Consider the following 18,489-nt stretch of genomic DNA (forward strand, 5'->3'; position numbering starts at 1 on the left):
TGAACCTCACATAGAAGGACTTGACTGAACCTCACATAGAAGGACTTGACTGAACCTCACGTAGAAGGACTTGACTGAACCTCACATAGAAGGACTTGACTGAACCTCAAGTAGAAGGACTTGACTGAACCTCACGTAGAAGGATTTGACTGAACCTCACGTAGAAGGACTTGACTGAACCTCACATAGAAGGACTTGACTGAACCTCAAGTAGAAGGACTTGACTGAACCTCACATAGAAGGACTTGACTGAACCTCAAGTAGAAGGACTTGACTGAACCTCACATAGAAGGACTTGACTGAACCTCACATAGAAGGACTTGACTGAACCTCACATAGAAGGACTTGATGGAACCTCACGTAGAAGGACTTGATGGAACCTCACATAGAAGGACTTGAAGGAACCTCACATAGAAGGACTTGAAGGAACCTCACATAGAAGGACTTGACTGAACCTCACATAGAAGGACTTGACTGAACCTCACATAGAAGGACTTGACTGAACCTCACATAGAAGGACTTGACTGAACCTCACATAGAAAGGACTTGGCTGAACCTCACATAGAAGGACTTGACTGAACCTCACATAGAAGGACTCAACTGAATCGCACATAGAAGGACTTGACTGAACTATATCTCCTTTCACATTGATACATTTTTGCCGATGAGGTGGGAGGTATTTTATCCTCGTTCCATAGATGTGCTTCTCTGGGTGGTCCAAGAAGGTTTCCCTGCTGCTATGACATGGGTTCTGGCTAGAGCTTTCTTCATGTTTACCAACAGATGGAAGAGTGATTGAGCCAGATCAAGAGTTCAAAGCCCCACTATCGGGGATTGTAGCCATAACAATGAATGATTTGTGCAGTGGCAGAGCACACCTGATGCAAGAGCATACCTTTTCTCAGCTTCATACATTTCATTAAGGGTAAAAAAATTAAAGAATTGGTTTTCAGGCAAAGGCTTTTGAAAATATAGTGGGGGCGGGCAACCATTATTTTTGTTTTTATTTTTTTAGTTCAAACAGGTATGTAACCAAATAAACAGTTGTGAACAATCAACCTGGAAAGGGACCTCCCTACATAAATGTATTCCTTGATCTGTAAAATATTGGAATACAATATTTGACAATCCTTGGACTACCAGTATGTGCATAATTCTTGCATACAACACCTGAAGAAGCATGTCAACATATCCGTACTGAAGTACTCCTATTATTACAATATTCTGGTTAGAAAAGTGTTCATTGTGTATCTGGGCTTAAGTTGTTATCAATTATATTGCTTTTCTCCAAGATTTCATTCAGTTTTGTTCACATAATTTGCATATGATCTGATCGGCAAATCACATTAACTCACTGTGAACTTGCCTTGAAACAAACATTAGTTGTTAGAGATACAAAGTCTTTGGTCTTCCTATCAATTTTCTTTTCAGTTATAATATTGGCCATGACATGAAGTGTTTTTAAACTAAATCACCAATAGATCAGGGAAAAAATGTGTAAACAGCTGATCGCTATTTCCTGCTTATTTTATGAGACGAATACACATGTAATCTTATTCTCTGCATATGAATCATTGTCTGCCATACTGTACACAAATACCATTGAACTTGTAAATCATCATATCTAGTGATGTTTTATAAAAAAATTCATGTTTTCATTGACCAAATTTGCAAATGTCAAAACAAGCACACAACAATTGCCGCCATGACCATAACATATAACACGAGATACGAAGTACATCAGTACGCATGTAAAAGGAAGTAACTGCACGCTATATTGGATCGTGTTGTTTTTCAGTATTGTAGCATTTCATTGCCAGGGTCGTGTGTTCAAGACACCAAATATTTAAGGATTTTTTTTTTTAAATGGAAATAAAAACAAAACATGAGGTGGACTGAGGTGGACTGTGTGATGAAACTGCAGTGCCTGAGAACCAAGAATTATTATTTTTTAAGCCTAACCTTAATTTCATCCCATTATTGCATGAAAGTGGAGCATAATATGTTCCGTTTATTGTATGGCCTTTTGGAAGATAGTCCTCCATCATGACACCTTTAGCATCCCAGAGCACAGAGGCCATTATCTATCCAGCTGAAGGGACAGTCTTTACTTTCTTTGGCTGGGATGCCAAATGCATCCACTGTTTTGATCGTTGTTTGGATTCAAGTGGTGAACCTAGGGTTTTTTTCCATTTCACAAATCGTTGCAAGAACCTTTTTTGAATCAGCTTCAAACAGAGATGGATTATCACAAGACATGTTGTGTCTGGTGCATATTTAATCAGATGTCAGAAGCTTTGGAACCAAACATGTTCATACTTTCTTCATTGCCAAAAGTTTCTGTGATAATGGAACGTACTCACACCTAGGAAATGCCAACTGAAATTGCAATATTAAGCTCAGTCATTCACCGGTCAGTCATCACCATATTGTGGATTCTCAGGATCAGTTTCAAGGGCCAGCCATGCTTAACCCTGCTGCCCACCCCTTGACAGTGGCATAGGAAGGGGCCACCTTCCGTAGTGCTGTACTCAATTTGTATCTATTGCTTTTAGTGTTAAGCCCTTTTTCTGCAAGTACTTGATCACTGCATGTCCCCAAGCTGATCTAGTCTCCAAGGTCACAGACCCCGGCTTATTTTACTGACTTGTCACACTGAAACAGTGTGCTAAAGTGACTCTAGTTTTTAGTGGATATACCTCCATGACATGTAATGTCCACAACAAAAGATATCAGAATTACACAATTGTCTTCTATGTGAGGCACAGAACTTATCAATCAACCCTTGTAAGTATTCTTAACATAATTGTACTTAAGATAGTTTGGGGTCTCTGCATACAGAAAAATGAGTTGTGATTAGCCCCTTTCATCCTCACACCATAAGGCCAGCTGGTTCAGCTGTGATTCATCAGGTACAAATAGCTGTGTTGGGTACAAGGGAGAGATACCATGCCTAAAGCAGCTGATAAAAAGAATGGGGAGGTGTGGGCTGCATTTAGAACTCAACACACTCGATGTCTATCAGTATACTAAATATTAACAAATATGCAAATCTATCTTTCACTCTAGCTCCCTGGTATCCCTGTGCCATAGCAATGTTTTACTGTTTGGTTTGTCTGAACACGATCTGATCCTGTTTAATTGTAGTGATGATTATTTTACGTATGCTATGAATGACCATGTAGTCCTTTCACACAAGATGATTTTGTTTCTGTTTTTACAGAGGAGGACAGTGTCAGCAAGTTTTCTGGGGTGCTGTGGAAGTTGATGTGTTCCTACATCGTCCTTGGATTCATTGGATTCCTGCTGATCGTCATTCTTCTGGACAGGATCGGGGCACGCATTGACACAGAGTCTTCAGGATACCAGGTACATCTAAGGGACACTTAAGATTCCATGTGAGCACACAGGGGATCTCCAAACATATACAATGTATGGGTAATTCATGAATTTAAGATGTGTTCTTCACAGGCTTCTTTACAGGTATTGACTGACTACAGGACATTGTGCCGTGATAGTGAATGTCAATGCTCATGCTTTCTGTCACTGGTGTGACAGCTGTGATATTCCTGATTGTTTCCAAACACAACACTGATGTTTTGTGTGTTCTGGGCATCTGATATTGGGATGAGTAGCCGCAATTTCTACCTTTTCATGTTTGATTCTTATTTTCTAAAAAAGATATAATGCATGACCTTAACTTCAACTCAAATAAGCAGATCATGTTATCAGTGTGTTATGAACTGTCGTTATTTGGACCTGTCTGATTCTGCTGTGTATTGGAAGGTGGTGCTCATCTTTGTAAGGCTTAACGTGGGAAGCACACACACAAAAACAGTCCACTTTGTTTTCTATACAGAGTAATAAGGCTTAGGTTAGGGCAGAGTTAGGGCAATTCATTGAAGTGTAATGGGGGCCTGGGAGTGTGGGAGGCATGGCTGGAGTGCTGTGGGGTCAGACATTATTGTCACTGATGTTGTTTGTGAGGAGGACAAGGAGAATTGCACAGCCCCAATAATGCAGACTGGCAATGAAACAGACATCAGTCACAGCTAATACACAAATTGAAGGCACCTTGCTTTTGTCACCATCAAAGCCTACATGGTACTCTGGTTCACCAGGAAAGCTGCAAAGATCCAGGGATTATGTTGTTCCAGGATGAAAACCAGACAACCATCTTAGCTTACACTTACACTTACACCATGTCCCAGGTGTAGAGATGCTGGAGCACTTTAGCCTTGTCTCAGATTGGTTGATTGGATGGGGTACTAACAAACCAAGTGTTTACAAAGAAAGAGTAATAGGTACCACATATGAATGTTTGGTAAGGTTGTGTGTTAATGTCTATATTGGTGTTCAAACTGTTGGTCAATGAGTCCTTATGTACCTAATGTTAAAATTTAGGTGTCCTTAGATGAAGCTGCTAAAACAGAAAACTCAATTACTACACTCAGAGACCAGTGAAGATCCGGGGTAGAATAGGTGTTCAACAACTCATGCTTTCTGTAAAAGGCAACTATGCTTGTCATAAGAGGCGACTAACGGGATCGAGTGGTCAGACTTGCTAACTTGGTTGATGCATGTCATCGATCCCAATTGCGTGGATAAATTCTCACGATATCAATCACTGGATTGTCTGGTCCAGACTCGATTGTTTACAGACCGCTGTCATATAGCTGGAAGATTGGTGAATGCGGCGTTAAAAATAAACAATCAAAACTACACTCAGGGGTCAACTGATCTGACACTACACCCAGACAAGTTGAGGGATCCTGTTAGTGTGGGAAACTGACACTACACCCAGACAAGTTGAGGGATCTTGTTAGTGTGGGAAACTGACACTACACCCAGACAAGTTGAGGGATCCTGTTAGTGTAGGAAACTGACACTACACCCAGACAAGTTGAGGGATCTTGTTAGTGTGGGAAACTGACACTACACCCAGACAAGTTGAGGAATCTTGTTAGTGTGGGAAACTGACACTACACCCAGACAAGTTGAGGGATCTTGTTAGTGTGGGAAACTGACACTACACCCAGACAAGTTGAGGAATCTTGTTAGTGTGGGAAACTGACACTACACCCAGACAAGTTGAGGAATCTTGTTAGTGTGGGAAACTGACACTACACCCAGACAAGTTGAGGAATCTTGTTAGTGTGGGAAACTGACACTACACCCAGACAAGTTGAGGGATCCTGTTAGTGTGGGAAACTGACACTACACCCAGACAAGTTGAGGAATCTTGTTAGTGTGGGAAACTGACACTACACCCAGACAAGTTGAGGGATCTTGTTAGTGTGGGAAACTGACACTACACCCAGACAAGTTGAGGAATCTTGTTAGTGTGGGAAACTGACACTACACCCAGACAAGTTGAGGAATCTTGTTAGTGTGAGAAACTGACACTACACCCAGACAAGTTGAGGAATCTTGTTAGTGTGGGAAACTGACACTACACCCAGACAAGTTGAGGGATCCTGTTAGTGTGGGAAACTGACACTACACCCAGACAAGTTGAGGAATCTTGTTAGTGTGGGAAACTGACACTACACCCAGACAAGTTGAGGAATCTTGTTAGTGTGGGAAACTGACACTACACCTAGACATGTTGAGGGATCTTGTTAGTGTGGGAAACTGACACTACACCCAGGCAAGTTGAGGGATCCTGTTAGTGTAGGAAACTGACACTACACCTAGACATGTTGAGGGATCTTGTTGGTTTAGGAAACTGACACTACACCCAGACATGTTCAAGGATCTTGTTGGTGTAGGAAACTGACACTAGGCAAGTTGAAGGATCTTGTTAGTGTAGGAAACTGACACTACACCCAGGCAAGTTGAGGGATCTTGTTGGTTTAGGAAACTGACACTACACCCAGACATGTTCAAGGATCTTGTTGGTGTAGGAAACTGACACTAGGCAAGTAGAGGGATCTTGTTAGTGTAGGAAACTGACACTACACCCAGACAAGTTGCAGCATTGGAAACAAAACTTGCACACTGTAAGAAGACCTTATTAAACTTAACAAATCTATGTGAAACTTTCATTCAAGTTGTGTGAAAAACACCTTTAAAATCCAACTGCATTACAATGTAGTCATTAACTCTCATAAAAAATGAACAGTTCCCATTGGCCATCTGTATTCCTTCAGTTTCCAATCTGGTTACAAAAAAGGCAATGGTTCTGTCAGCTGACTGCACACAAGATCTCATTGTTACATTATGCAAAACGAGTTACCATCCACAGCAAATAGCATATTATTGTTAGTGCTTTTGCAGATGTGTGGCAGATTTGCCTACTGTATATTTCTTGCTTTCCTCTATGTTTCTGATGCCTGGAGTGAATCTGTGCTTGTGTGAGTTAGTGCAGCATTCATGGATATTCACATGTCACACTATGTAGTCTGCAACACACACACACTAGAGACATAGGGCTGTACCATTGACTTCTACAACACAGTTGAAGACCTGTATCAAAAACTGTAGCTCACCTGGATGTGCAGTCAACAGTTTCAAATGTAAACAAAGACAGAGGCTTAATAAAAATTGCTGTCAGCAATTACATAGAAATATTTTCAAAAAATCTAATGATTTGAACAAAGTTGATGGAATCATAAACACAAGTCATAAATGGCAAAGTTCATCTTGCTCAATCTAACAATTTCTGGGGAGAAGAAGTTTTCAGAGCCAGATATGTCTTTTGTTAGAATTTAAGAGCAAGGTCAAAATTTAGAATGTTGCCAAAAACAGAACATGTCTGTTGCATCCACTCAGCTAACTAAACAAATACCAAATTTCATTACATTATTCACAAAAATGGCCACAAATAAATTTTACAATATGAGCCATATTGAAAATTGGGTTCAAACCTTTTGAAGAAATTCCATTGTCATCATTTGTGGAAACTAGCATGTAGAGTTGAGCTTTATGTTTCCATTTGTTTCCAAGGAAAGAAATAAAGTTTGAGAGAATTTAAAAACATGGTCAAAGTGCAAAGGTCTCTTTTTAAATATTGTGAAAAATGAAACATGTTCAGCCCCACTTCTAACTCCACACATAACAAATTTCATTACATTTTGAACAGAAATGGCAAAGTAATTGCTACAGAAATTTCAGCTACCTGTATTAGTATGGTTAGAGTGCAAAGATCAAGTGAAGGTCAAAAATGGGAATATATATGTTGTGCCCCACTACTTACACGCCTTCAGTCTTACATTTCAGAACAGAATGGCTGAGTAATGACCATAAGTGGGGTTTTTAATATGGCATATTGAAAAATGGAGTTGAACCCTTAACAAATTGGGGTGTCATCATTGATGGGAACAAGCATGTGCAGTTTCAGCTTCAATGGTCCAATGGTTACTGAGGAGAAGATGTTGACAAGGGATGACAGATCTGGAACAATGAACACACAGGCCACAATATAAGCTCACTTAACTTTCAGTCAGGTGAGCTAAAGAGGAATGAGTTTGGAATTTTGCTGCTTTGAACTGCACTTCACGTATGTCATGGAGTGACCAATATTCCGGGTGACATTTAGAGTGGCCATGTTCTACTGTTTGATATTCCCTTGTATCTGGGATGACATGGCGGGAGTTTGACCAATATTCCGGGCAACATTTAGAGTGGCCATGTTCTACTGTTTGATATTCCCTTGTATCTGGGATGACATGGCGGGAGTTTGACCAATATTCCGGGCGACATTTAGAGTGGCCATGTTCTACTGTTTGATATTCCCTTGTATCTGGGATGACATGGCGGGAGTTTGACCAATATTCTGAGTGACATTTAGAGTGGCCATGTTCTACTGTTTGATATTCCCTTGTATCTGGGATGACATGGCGGGAGTTTGACCAATATTCTGAGTGACATTTAGAGTGGCCATGTTCTACTGTTTGATATTCCCTTGTATCTGGGATGACATGGCGGGAGTTTGACCAATATTCTGAGTGACATTTAGAGTGGCCATGTTCTACTGTTTGATATTCCCTTGTATCTGGGATGACATGGCGGGAGTTTGACCAATATTCTGAGTGACATTTAGAGTGGCCATGTTCTACTGTTTGATATTCCCTTGTATCTGGGATGACATGGCGGGAGTTTGACCAATATTCTGAGTGACATTTAGAGCGGCCATGTTCTACTGTTTGATATTCCCTTGTATCTGGGATGACATGGCGGGAGTTTGACCAATATTCTGAGTGACATTTAGAGTGGCCATGTTCTACTGTTTGATATTCCCTTGTATCTGGGATGATATGGCGGGAGTTTGACCAATATTCTGAGTGACATTTAGAGTGGCCATGTTCTACTGTTTGATATTCCCTTGTATCTGGGATGACATGGCGGGAGTTTGACCAATATTCTGAGTGACATTTAGAGTGGCCATGTTCTACTGTTTGATATTCCCTTGTATCTGGGATGACATGGCGGGAGTTTGACCAATATTCTGAGTGACATTTAGAGTGGCCATGTTCTACTGTTTGATATTCCCTTGTATCTGGGATGATATGGCGGGAGTTTGACCAATATTCTGGGTGACATTTAGAGTGGCCATGTTCTACTGTTTGATATTCCCTTGTATCTGGGATGATATGGTCATAGTTTTTCCACTATACTCAGAGACTTTCAAACAATAACTGACAATAATGAATAGTCTGTTATTGCAAGGTGTGCTAACGTAACCATGAGAATGTTCTTATTATTCTTGTGTCTCTACAAATATTAGATAGTTCAAGATGTTCAATTGCAATCCAGCCTAGCCAATTTTGTGTTCTTTATGCAAGCTATGGTGAAATCGTCATTCCTCAGTGCAGATGTACAGCAGTTTAAAGGTAAATTGGGGTGTGACTTTCTTCTTGAACCAAATACACATTAAACTGACATCAGGTTACCAGGGTAAGTGGTTTGTTGTGTACTAAAGTTAGGAGCTTGATCAATCATACAGTCCTTGTCATCATGATCAATGCTTATTGTCAGTTATCAGTAGATGCATGTGATCACAGCAACTTCTGGGTTGACTATTTATTAAAAGTTCTATCAATATCCTCTTTTATCACTAGGCTGCCATTATACACATAAGATAAATTGACTTTGCTCAGGAAATGTCTATAACTTACAAATTCTAATCCCCAACCGGTAAAGTTGATGTTTCATTTACAAAGTGGTGATTGAGACCATCCACTCACATGTGTTAGGCCTTGTTGTGTAGTACCTGATTATACAGTGTTGTTTTTCGAATTTCACAAGGGACACTGTGCAATGTCTTAAGTTGCAATTAAAATTAAGCTTCTGCTTTGTTAGATTGAATTAGGTTGATAGAAGCCAAGCAAATGTGGAAGAGACCATCAATGCCAGCAACAAGTTGCAGATGTACAAAGCTGGTTTTTACCATCCTTTGAAGTTGACTGAGATGGATTGGAAATTTGTTTCTTCTGGTGAACGAGCACATGCAAGTATAAAGTTTGATGTTTAAATGTCAATCTGTTTCACATCTTTTTATATTCATCTAATCCCAGACAATGAAATAGTGTACTGTTCACTTGATAATCCTGTAGTCGCATGTCTCCAAATAGCTCCGCACAACCAGGATTCCCTGCTTGACAGACCCACACAGCAGCATTGTCTATTCCAGGCCAAACTCATGGGGCTCTTCGGGGACACCATTGTTTTCGTAGTAACATTGAATAAAATGGTTGCATTAAGCAATTTAATAAGAAAATAGATAATGAAAGGATAACCTGTTTGTTTAGATTTGCTTTTTATATAAACACGGCAATTGAAGATCGATGTCTATCATTACATTCGCTACTGCTCCTAATGTTTCCTCATGTAACAATGTATGTTAGTTGTCTTATTGCTGCACACTGCTGCCTCGCTGAAGTTAATTTGAAAGAAGTGTAGCAATTGGTTTATACAGTATATATATTTTTGGTAGGCCATAATTGATTGGCTGAACAGACAAACAGAAATGGCGGTGGGTGCAGTGTCACAAAGTACAATGGTGCTGACAATGAACACAATGTTTATTATCACGGAGATGGTTACTGTTCCAATAATCCTAAAAACTGTTTGCAGAAATTTGCATCAGATAGAGATATTGTGTAAAATTAAGAAAAAATTGTATCACACCGAATGGGAACAACATATTCATGGCTTGATTTGCATCGTAACATGTGTAAAACCTACATAAAACACATGATGCATGAGGGTACGAGTAACATTCATCAATCATTAATTCATTAAACTTTGTTTACCATTTTTTCTGTAGGGCCCCAATTTTCATAAAAATACGCATATTATTAAAAGGGCATTGACGTTCTGTCTCATAGCTCTATCATGATATAACATTTATACTAAGTTTTCCTATAATAATATAATCAAGTGCTTTTATGAGTTACCATGGTGTAATATTTATACATCATTTCATATAATTATAGTTTAGCAAGTAATACTTATCATCAGGTAAAATGCATATATAAAATATCAGTAGTTTCAGTTATAGCTTTTTAGATAGATGCTAGCCTAAGGTAATGGGAGCGCATCTCCTAGACATACTATTCAATAAGACAAGAGTTATGTCTACATAGTTAAATAGATTTGAAGCTTTTAGATAAATGCTAGCCTAAGGTGTCAAGATCCCATCTCCCAGACAAAAGATATGTCTACATAGTCTTATAGATTACCTTAAACTATTTTATTTAAGTAAATCTGTCATCACCTATATTAGAATAACATTCAGCAATTACTTCAATTTAGACTCTATAAGGATTAGCCCCAATACAAGCTCGTCTATAGTGACACCGTAATCTCTTTCAAAGCACCCAGTAAATATGTCAACAAGATTAGTGCCAGTCCAACAGGATTAACGGGATTAAGTATTCCCCTCTGTCTAGCCATTCATTAACCATAAGGCACAGCCCATCGTGTATCAACCAATCATATTACGTTTTATTATTCTAATTTTTGTTAAAAACATATAGAAGCAAAATGTTAGGCAGAAGGGGTTTGTCGCTCTAACCAATCAGATCTCTCTCTCACAGCCCAGAGGGTTGTACCGACTCTCTGTGGCACCCTCAGCTATGTTCTAAGATATTGTAAATTGTTTATTGTTAATTGTTCTTGTAAATAAAATTGTGGTTAGTCTCCTGTGACCCCGGCTCTTTGCTGACTAATTCCCCCAAGAAAACCAGCACGCCATTTGGAAGGTTTTGTTCAACCAAACAGAACCATAAACATACCATAATAGCTCCACACAGCTGAGATCCTCTGTCCCATAGCTCCACACAGCAGTGATCCTCTGTCCAATTACTCAACACAGCAGTGATCCTCTGCCCCATAGCTCCACACAGCAGTGATCCTCTGTCCCCTAGCTCCACACAGCAGTGATCCCCTGTCCCATTACTCAACACAGCAGTGATCCTCTGTCCCCTAGCTCCACACAGCAGTGATCCTCTGTCCAATAGCTCCACACAGCAGTGATCCTCTGTCTTATAGCTCCACACAGCAGTGGTCCTCTGTCCAATAGCTCCACACAGCAGTGATCCTCTGTCCCATAGCTCCTCACAGCAGTGATCCTCTGTCCCCTAGCTCCACACAGCAGTGATCCTCTGTCCAGTAGCTCCACACAGCAGTGATCCTGTCCCATAGCTCCACACAGCAGTGATCCTCTGCCCCCAGCCCCAAACAGCAGTGATCCTCCATCCCATAGCTCCACACAGCAGTGATCCCCATTCTTGTGGCTCCACACAGCAGTGATCCTATGTCCCATTACTAAATAAGCAGTGATCCTTTGCCCCCAGCTCCACACAGCAGTGATCCTCTGCCCCCAGCTCCACACAGCAGTGATCCTCTGTCCCCTAGCTCCACACAGCAGTGATCCTCTGTCCCCTAGCTCCACACAGCAGTGATCCTCTGCCCCCAGCCCCACACAGCAGTGATCCTCCATCCAATAGCTCCACACGGCAGTGATCCCCAGTCTTATAGCTCCACACAGCAGTGATCCTCTGTCCGATTACTCAACACAGCAGTGAAATTCTGCCCCCAGGTCCACACAGCAGTGATCCTCCGTCCCATAGCTCTACACAGCAGTGATCCCCAGTCTTATAGCTCCACACAGCAGTGATCCTCTGTCCCATTACTCAACACAGCAGTGATCCTCTGCCCCCAGCTCCACACAGCAGTGATCCTCCGTCCCATAGCTCCACACAGCAGTGATCCTCTGTCCAATAGCTCCACACAGCAGTGATACTCTGTCCCATTACTCAACACAGCAGTGATCCTGTGTCCCCTAGCTCCACACAGCAGTAATCCTCTGCCCCCTAGCTCCACACAGCAGTGATCCTGTCCCCTAGCTCCACACAGCAGTGATCCTCTGTCCCCAAGCTCCACACAGCAGTGATCCTCTTTCCCCTAGCTCCACACAGCAGTGATCCGCTGTCCCCTAGCTCCACACAGCAGTGATCCTCTGCCCCCAGCCCCAAACAGCAGTGATCCTCCATCCAATAGCTCCACACAGCAGTGATCCCCAGTCTTATAGCTCCACACAGCAGTGATCCTCTGTCCGATTACTCAACACAGCAGTGAAATTCTGCCCCCAGGTCCACACAGCAGTGATCCTCCGTCCCATAGCTCCACACAGCAGTGATCCCCAGTCTTATAGCTCCACACAGCAGTGATCCTCTATCCCATTACTCAACACAGCAGTGATCCTCTGCCCCCAGCTCCACACAGCAGTGATCCTCCGTCCCATAGCTCCACACAGCAGTGATCCTCTGTCCAATAGCTCCACACAGCAGTGATCCTCTGTCGCCTAGCTCCACACAGCAGTGATCCTCTGTCCCATTACTAAATAAGCAGTGATCCTTTGCCCCCAGCTCCATACAGCAGTGATCCTCTACCCCCTAGCTCCACACGGCAGTGATCCTCTGTCCCCTAGCTCCACACGGCAGTAATCCTCTGTCCCCTAGCTCCACACAGCAGTGATCCTCTGCCCCTTAGCTCCACACGGCAGTGATCCTCTGTCGCCTAGCTCCACACAGCAGTGATCCTTTGCCCCCAGCTCCACACAGCAGTGATCCTCTGCCCCCAGCTCCACACAGCAGTGATCCTCTGTCCCCTAGCTCCACACAGCAGTGATCCTCTGTCCCCTAGCTCCACACAGCAGTGATCCTCTGCCCCCAGCCCCACACAGCAGTGATCCTCCATCCAATAGCTCCACACGGCAGTGATCCCCAGTCTTATAGCTCCACACAGCAGTGATCCTCTGTCCGATTACTCAACACAGCAGTGAAATTCTGCCCCCAGGTCCACACAGCAGTGATCCTCCGTCCCATAGCTCTACACAGCAGTGATCCCCAGTCTTATAGCTCCACACAGCAGTGATCCTCTGTCCCATTACTCAACACAGCATTGATCCTCTGCCCCCAGCTCCACACAGCAGTGATCCTCCGTCCCATAGCTCCACACAGCAGTGATCCTCTGTCCAATAGCTCCACACAGCAGTGATACTCTGTCCCATTACTCAACACAGCAGTGATCCTGTGTCCCCTAGCTCCACACAGCAGTAATCCTCTGCCCCCTAGCTCCACACAGCAGTGATCCTGTCCCCTAGCTCCACACAGCAGTGATCCTCTGTCCCCAAGCTCCACACAGCAGTGATCCTCTGTCCCCTAGCTCCACACGGCAGTGATCCGCTGTCCCCTAGCTCCACACAGCAGTGATCCTCTGCCCCCAGCCCCACACAGCAGTGATCCTCCATCCAATAGCTCCACACAGCAGTGATCCCCAGTCTTATAGCTCCACGCAGCAGTGATCCTCTGTCCGATTACTCAACACAGCAGTGAAATTCTGCCCCCAGGTCCACACAGCAGTGATCCTCCGTCCCATAGCTCCACACAGCAGTGATCCCCAGTCTTATAGCTCCACACAGCAGTGATCCTCTGTCCCGTTACTCAACACAGCAGTGATCCTCTGCCCCCTAGCTCCACACGGCAGTGATCCTCTGTCCCCTAGCTCCACACGGCAGTGATCCTCTGTCCCCTAGCTCCACACGGCAGTAATCCTCTGTCCCCTAGCTCCACACAGCAGTGATCCTCTGCCCCTTAGCTCCACACGGCAGTGATCCTCTGTCGCCTAGCTCCACACAGCAGTGATCCTCTGTCCCCTAGCTCCACACGGCAGTGATCCTCTGTCCCCTAGCTCCACACGGCAGTGATCCTCTGCCCCCTAGCTCCACACAGCAGTGATCCCCTGTCTTATAACTCCACACAGCAGTGATCCCCTGTCTTATAGCTCCACACAGCAGTGATCCTCTGTCCCCTAGCTCCACACAGCAGTGATCCTCTGTCCAATAGATCCACACAGCAGTGATTCTCTGTCACATAGCTCCACACAGCAGTGATCCTCTGTCCCCAGCTCCACACAGCAGTGATCCCCTGTCCCATAGCTCCACACAGCAGTGATCCTCTGTCCCATAGCTCCACACAGCAGTGATCCTCTGCCCCCTAGCTCAACACAGCAGTGATCCTCTACCCCCTAGCTCCACACAGCAGTGATCCTCTGTCGAATAGCTCCACACAGCAGTGATCCTCTGACCCCTAGCTCAACACAGCAGTGATCCTCTGTCCCCTAGCTCCACACAGCAGTGATCCTCTGTCCAATAGCTCAACACAGCAGTGATCCTCTGTCCCCTAGCTCCACACAGCAGTGATCCTCTGTCCCCTAGCTCCACACGGCAGTGATCCTCTGTCCCCTAGCTCCACACGGCAGTGATCCTCTGTCCCCTAGCTCCACACGGCAGTGATCCTCTGTCCCCTAGCTCCACACAGCAGTGATCCTCTGCCCCTTAGCTCCACACGGCAGTGATCCTCTGTCGCCTAGCTCCACACAGCAGTGATCCTCTGTCCCCTAGCTCCACACGGCAGTGATCCTCTGTCCCCTAGCTCCACACAGCAGTGATCCTCTGCCCCCTAGCTCCACACGGCAGTGATCCTCTGTCCCCTAGCTCCACACAGCAGTGATCCTCTGCCCCTTAGCTCCACACGGCAGTGATCCTCTGTCCCCTAGCTCCACACGGCAGTAATCCTCTGTCCCCTAGCTCCACACAGCAGTGATCCTCTGCCCCTTAGCTCCACACGGCAGTGATCCTCTGTCGCCTAGCTCCACACAGCAGTGATCCTCTGTCCCCTAGCTCCACACGGCAGTGATCCTCTGTCCCCTAGCTCCACACAGCAGTGATCCTCTGCCCCCTAGCTCCACACGGCAGTGATCCTCTGTCCCCTAGCTCCACACAGCAGTGATCCTCTGCCCCTTAGCTCCACACGGCTGTTGGAACTTAGTGTTATACCAAATGAATAAACAGACCTCGGCCTAGAATGCTAAATTTAATGCTACACTGAAATATTTTCAGTAACAAAACATACATTGTGATTGAATGCTTGGTACATGGCAGAATTTCTGCAACAGTAGTTAAATGAACATGGATTTGCACAAATTCATTCAGGAGTCTTTTGAAAAATTAATCTTTTCAAACCATATTAACCACTGTTAGATATAGATTGATAAAAATGTGGACACCATGAACTCAAACTTTTTCTGTAAGATCATATCTTTTACACACATTATATCATTAAGAGTTGGGGTCTTACGGCTTTGCAACTACTGAATCTCATTGCATAACAGATGTTCATAGATAGGTCAGTGTGAGGTCATATCCAGGTATGAGTCTCCCAATGAGGACATATCCAGGGATGGAGTCTAACTGTGAGGACATTCAATGATGAGTCCTCCCATGAGAACCCATCCAGGGATGGGTGTCACTGTGAGGACATATCCAGGGATGGGTCTCACTGAGAGGACATATCCAGGGATGGGTGTCACTGTGAGGACATATCCAGGGATGGGTGTCACTGTGAGGACATATCCAGGGATGGGTGTCACTGTGAAGACATCCAGGGATGGGTGTCACTGTGAGGACATATCCAGGGCTGGGTGTCACTGCGAGGGCATTCAATGATCAGTCTCCCCATGAGGGGATGAGTGTAACTTTGAGGACATATCCTGGTATGCATCTTACTGTGAGGACATATCCAGGGATGGGTGTCACTGTGAGGACATATCCAGGGATGGGTGTCACTGTGAGGACATATCCAGGGATGGGTGTCACTGAGAGGACATATCCAAGGATGGGTATCACTGTGAGGACATATCCAGGGATGGGTATCACTGTGAGGACATATCCAGGGATGGGTCTCACTGAGAGGACATATCCAGGGATGGGTCTCACTGTAAGGACATATCCAGGGATGGGTGTCACTGTGAGGACATATCCATTGATGGGTGTCACTGTGAGGACATATCCAGGAATGGGTGTCACTATGAGGACATATCCAGGGATGGGTCTCACTGTAAGGACATATCCAGGGATGGGTCTCACTGTAAGGACATATCCAGGGATGGGTCTCACTGTAAGGACATATCCAGGGCTGGGTGTCACTGCGAGGGCCTTCAATGATGAGTCTCCCCATGAGGGGATGAGTGTAACTTTGAGGACATATCCTGGTATTCGTCTTACTTTGAGGACATATCCATTGATGGGTGTCACTGTGAGGACATATCCAGGGAGGGGTGTCACTGTGAGGACATATCCAGGGATGGGTGTCACTGTGAGGACATATCCAGGGATGGGTGTCACTGAGAGGACATATCCAGGGATGGGTATCACTGTGAGGACATATCCATTGATGGGTATCACTGAGAGGACATGTCCAGGGATGGGTATCACTGTGAGGACATATCCAGGGATGGGTGTCACTGTGAGGACATATCCATTGATGGGTGTCACTTTGAGGACATATCCAGGGATGGGTGTCACTATGAGGACATATCCAGGGACGGGTGTCACTTTGAGGACATATACATTGATGGGTGTCACTGTGAGGACATATCCTGGTATGCGTCTTACTGTGAGGACATATCCAGGGATGGGTGTCACTTTGAGGACATATCCAGAGATGGGTGTCACTTTGAGGACATATCCAAGGACGGGTGTCACTTTGAGGACATATCCTGGTATGCATCTTACTGTGAGGACATATCCAGGGATGGGCGTCACTGTGAGGACATATCCAGGGACGGGTATCACTTTGAGGACATATCCTGGTATGCGTCTTACTGTGAGGACATATCCAGGGATGGGTGTCACTGTGAGGACATATCCAGGGATGGGCGTCACTGTGAGGACATATCCTGGTATGCGTCTTACTGTGAGGACATATTCAGGGATTGGTGTCACTGTGAGGACATATCCAGGGATGGATGTCACTGTGAGGACATATCCATTGACGGGTGTCACTTTGAGGACATATCCTGGTATGCATCTTACTGTGATGACATCCATGGATGGGTGTCACTGTGAGGACATATCCATTGATGGGTGTCACTGTGAGGACATATCCAGGGATGGGTGTTCCTGTGTGGATATATTCTGTGATGGGCCTCCATCTGTTCTTTAAGTTGCATGCCAGCATCGTCAGTGTTCACTTTTGTTGGGGCTGTGTGAGGGCATATTTGATTGTGTCCCTCCAGACTAGCCGAGTTACTGCTTCATTAGTCAAACCTCTTCCGTGGGTCAAACCGTGATCCTGGCTAAGCCAGCTCGCCATGGCCTCCGTGTCAGGCTGTTATAGATTTTATTCTCCCCCGCCACTTGCTAAGCTCTGAGATGGAAGGCTGGAGTTGAGTGTGTTCATCGTTTCTACTGTCTGACTTAGCCGGTGTTATAGCATGTCTAAGTATGCACAGCAAAAGCATGAACACTGACAACTGGGATCAGGATCACTATTCTACTCCACTTAACGTCGGCTACAGATTCTGTCAAGTGTAATTAATTATTTTCATGGCCTTAACGAGATTGGGTATGTCTGAGCTGGCTTTTCACATGCATTGCAAGCTCATTCTGTTCAGTTTTACCTCCAGTTCCTTGTCTGCCATAATACTGTTCTTATCATTGCTTGGGAAAATGTATTGATGGACACTTTAGCTGAGCTGATCACCTTGCTACAGCATGTAGGGGCAGCCACATTCCTGCATACAGTCTCTCTTTCCTGAACACTTTAGCTGAGCTGATCACCTTGCTACAGCATGTAGGGGCAGCCACATTCCTGCATACAGTCTCTCTTTCCTGGACACTTTAGCTGAGCTGATTACCTTGCTACAGCATGTAGGGGCAGCCACATTCCTGCATACAGTCTCTCTTTCCTGGACACTTTAGCTGAGCTGATCACCTTGCTACAGCATGTAGGGGCAGCCACATTCCTGCATACAGTCTCTCTTTCCTGGACACTTTAGCTGAGCTGATCACCTTGCTACAGCATGTAGGGGCAGCCACATTTCTGCATACAGTCTCTCTTACCTGGACACTTTAGCTGAGCTGATCACCTTGCTACAGCATGTAGGGGCAGCCACATTCCTGCAGTCAAATACAATCTT

General features: G+C 44.5%; 1 protein-coding gene across 1 annotated transcript in view; it reads left to right on the forward strand.

The window, feature by feature from the left end:
• The window catches only part of LOC124110380 (protein unc-93 homolog A-like), a 92,520-nt gene that overhangs the window by 29,312 nt on the left and 44,719 nt on the right, over positions 1 to 18,489 (forward strand). Inside the window, exon 2 of the mRNA XM_048390300.1 lies at positions 3,224 to 3,369. Coding sequence (XP_048246257.1) covers positions 3,224 to 3,369 — 146 coding nt within the window. The remainder of the gene's footprint in view (positions 1 to 3,223; positions 3,370 to 18,489) is intronic.

The sequence above is a fragment of the Haliotis rufescens genome, unplaced genomic scaffold (genome assembly GCF_023055435.1).
Source record: "Haliotis rufescens isolate VD_foot unplaced genomic scaffold, xgHalRufe1.0.p SCAF_9, whole genome shotgun sequence".
NCBI classification, from domain to species: domain Eukaryota; kingdom Metazoa; phylum Mollusca; class Gastropoda; order Lepetellida; family Haliotidae; genus Haliotis; species Haliotis rufescens.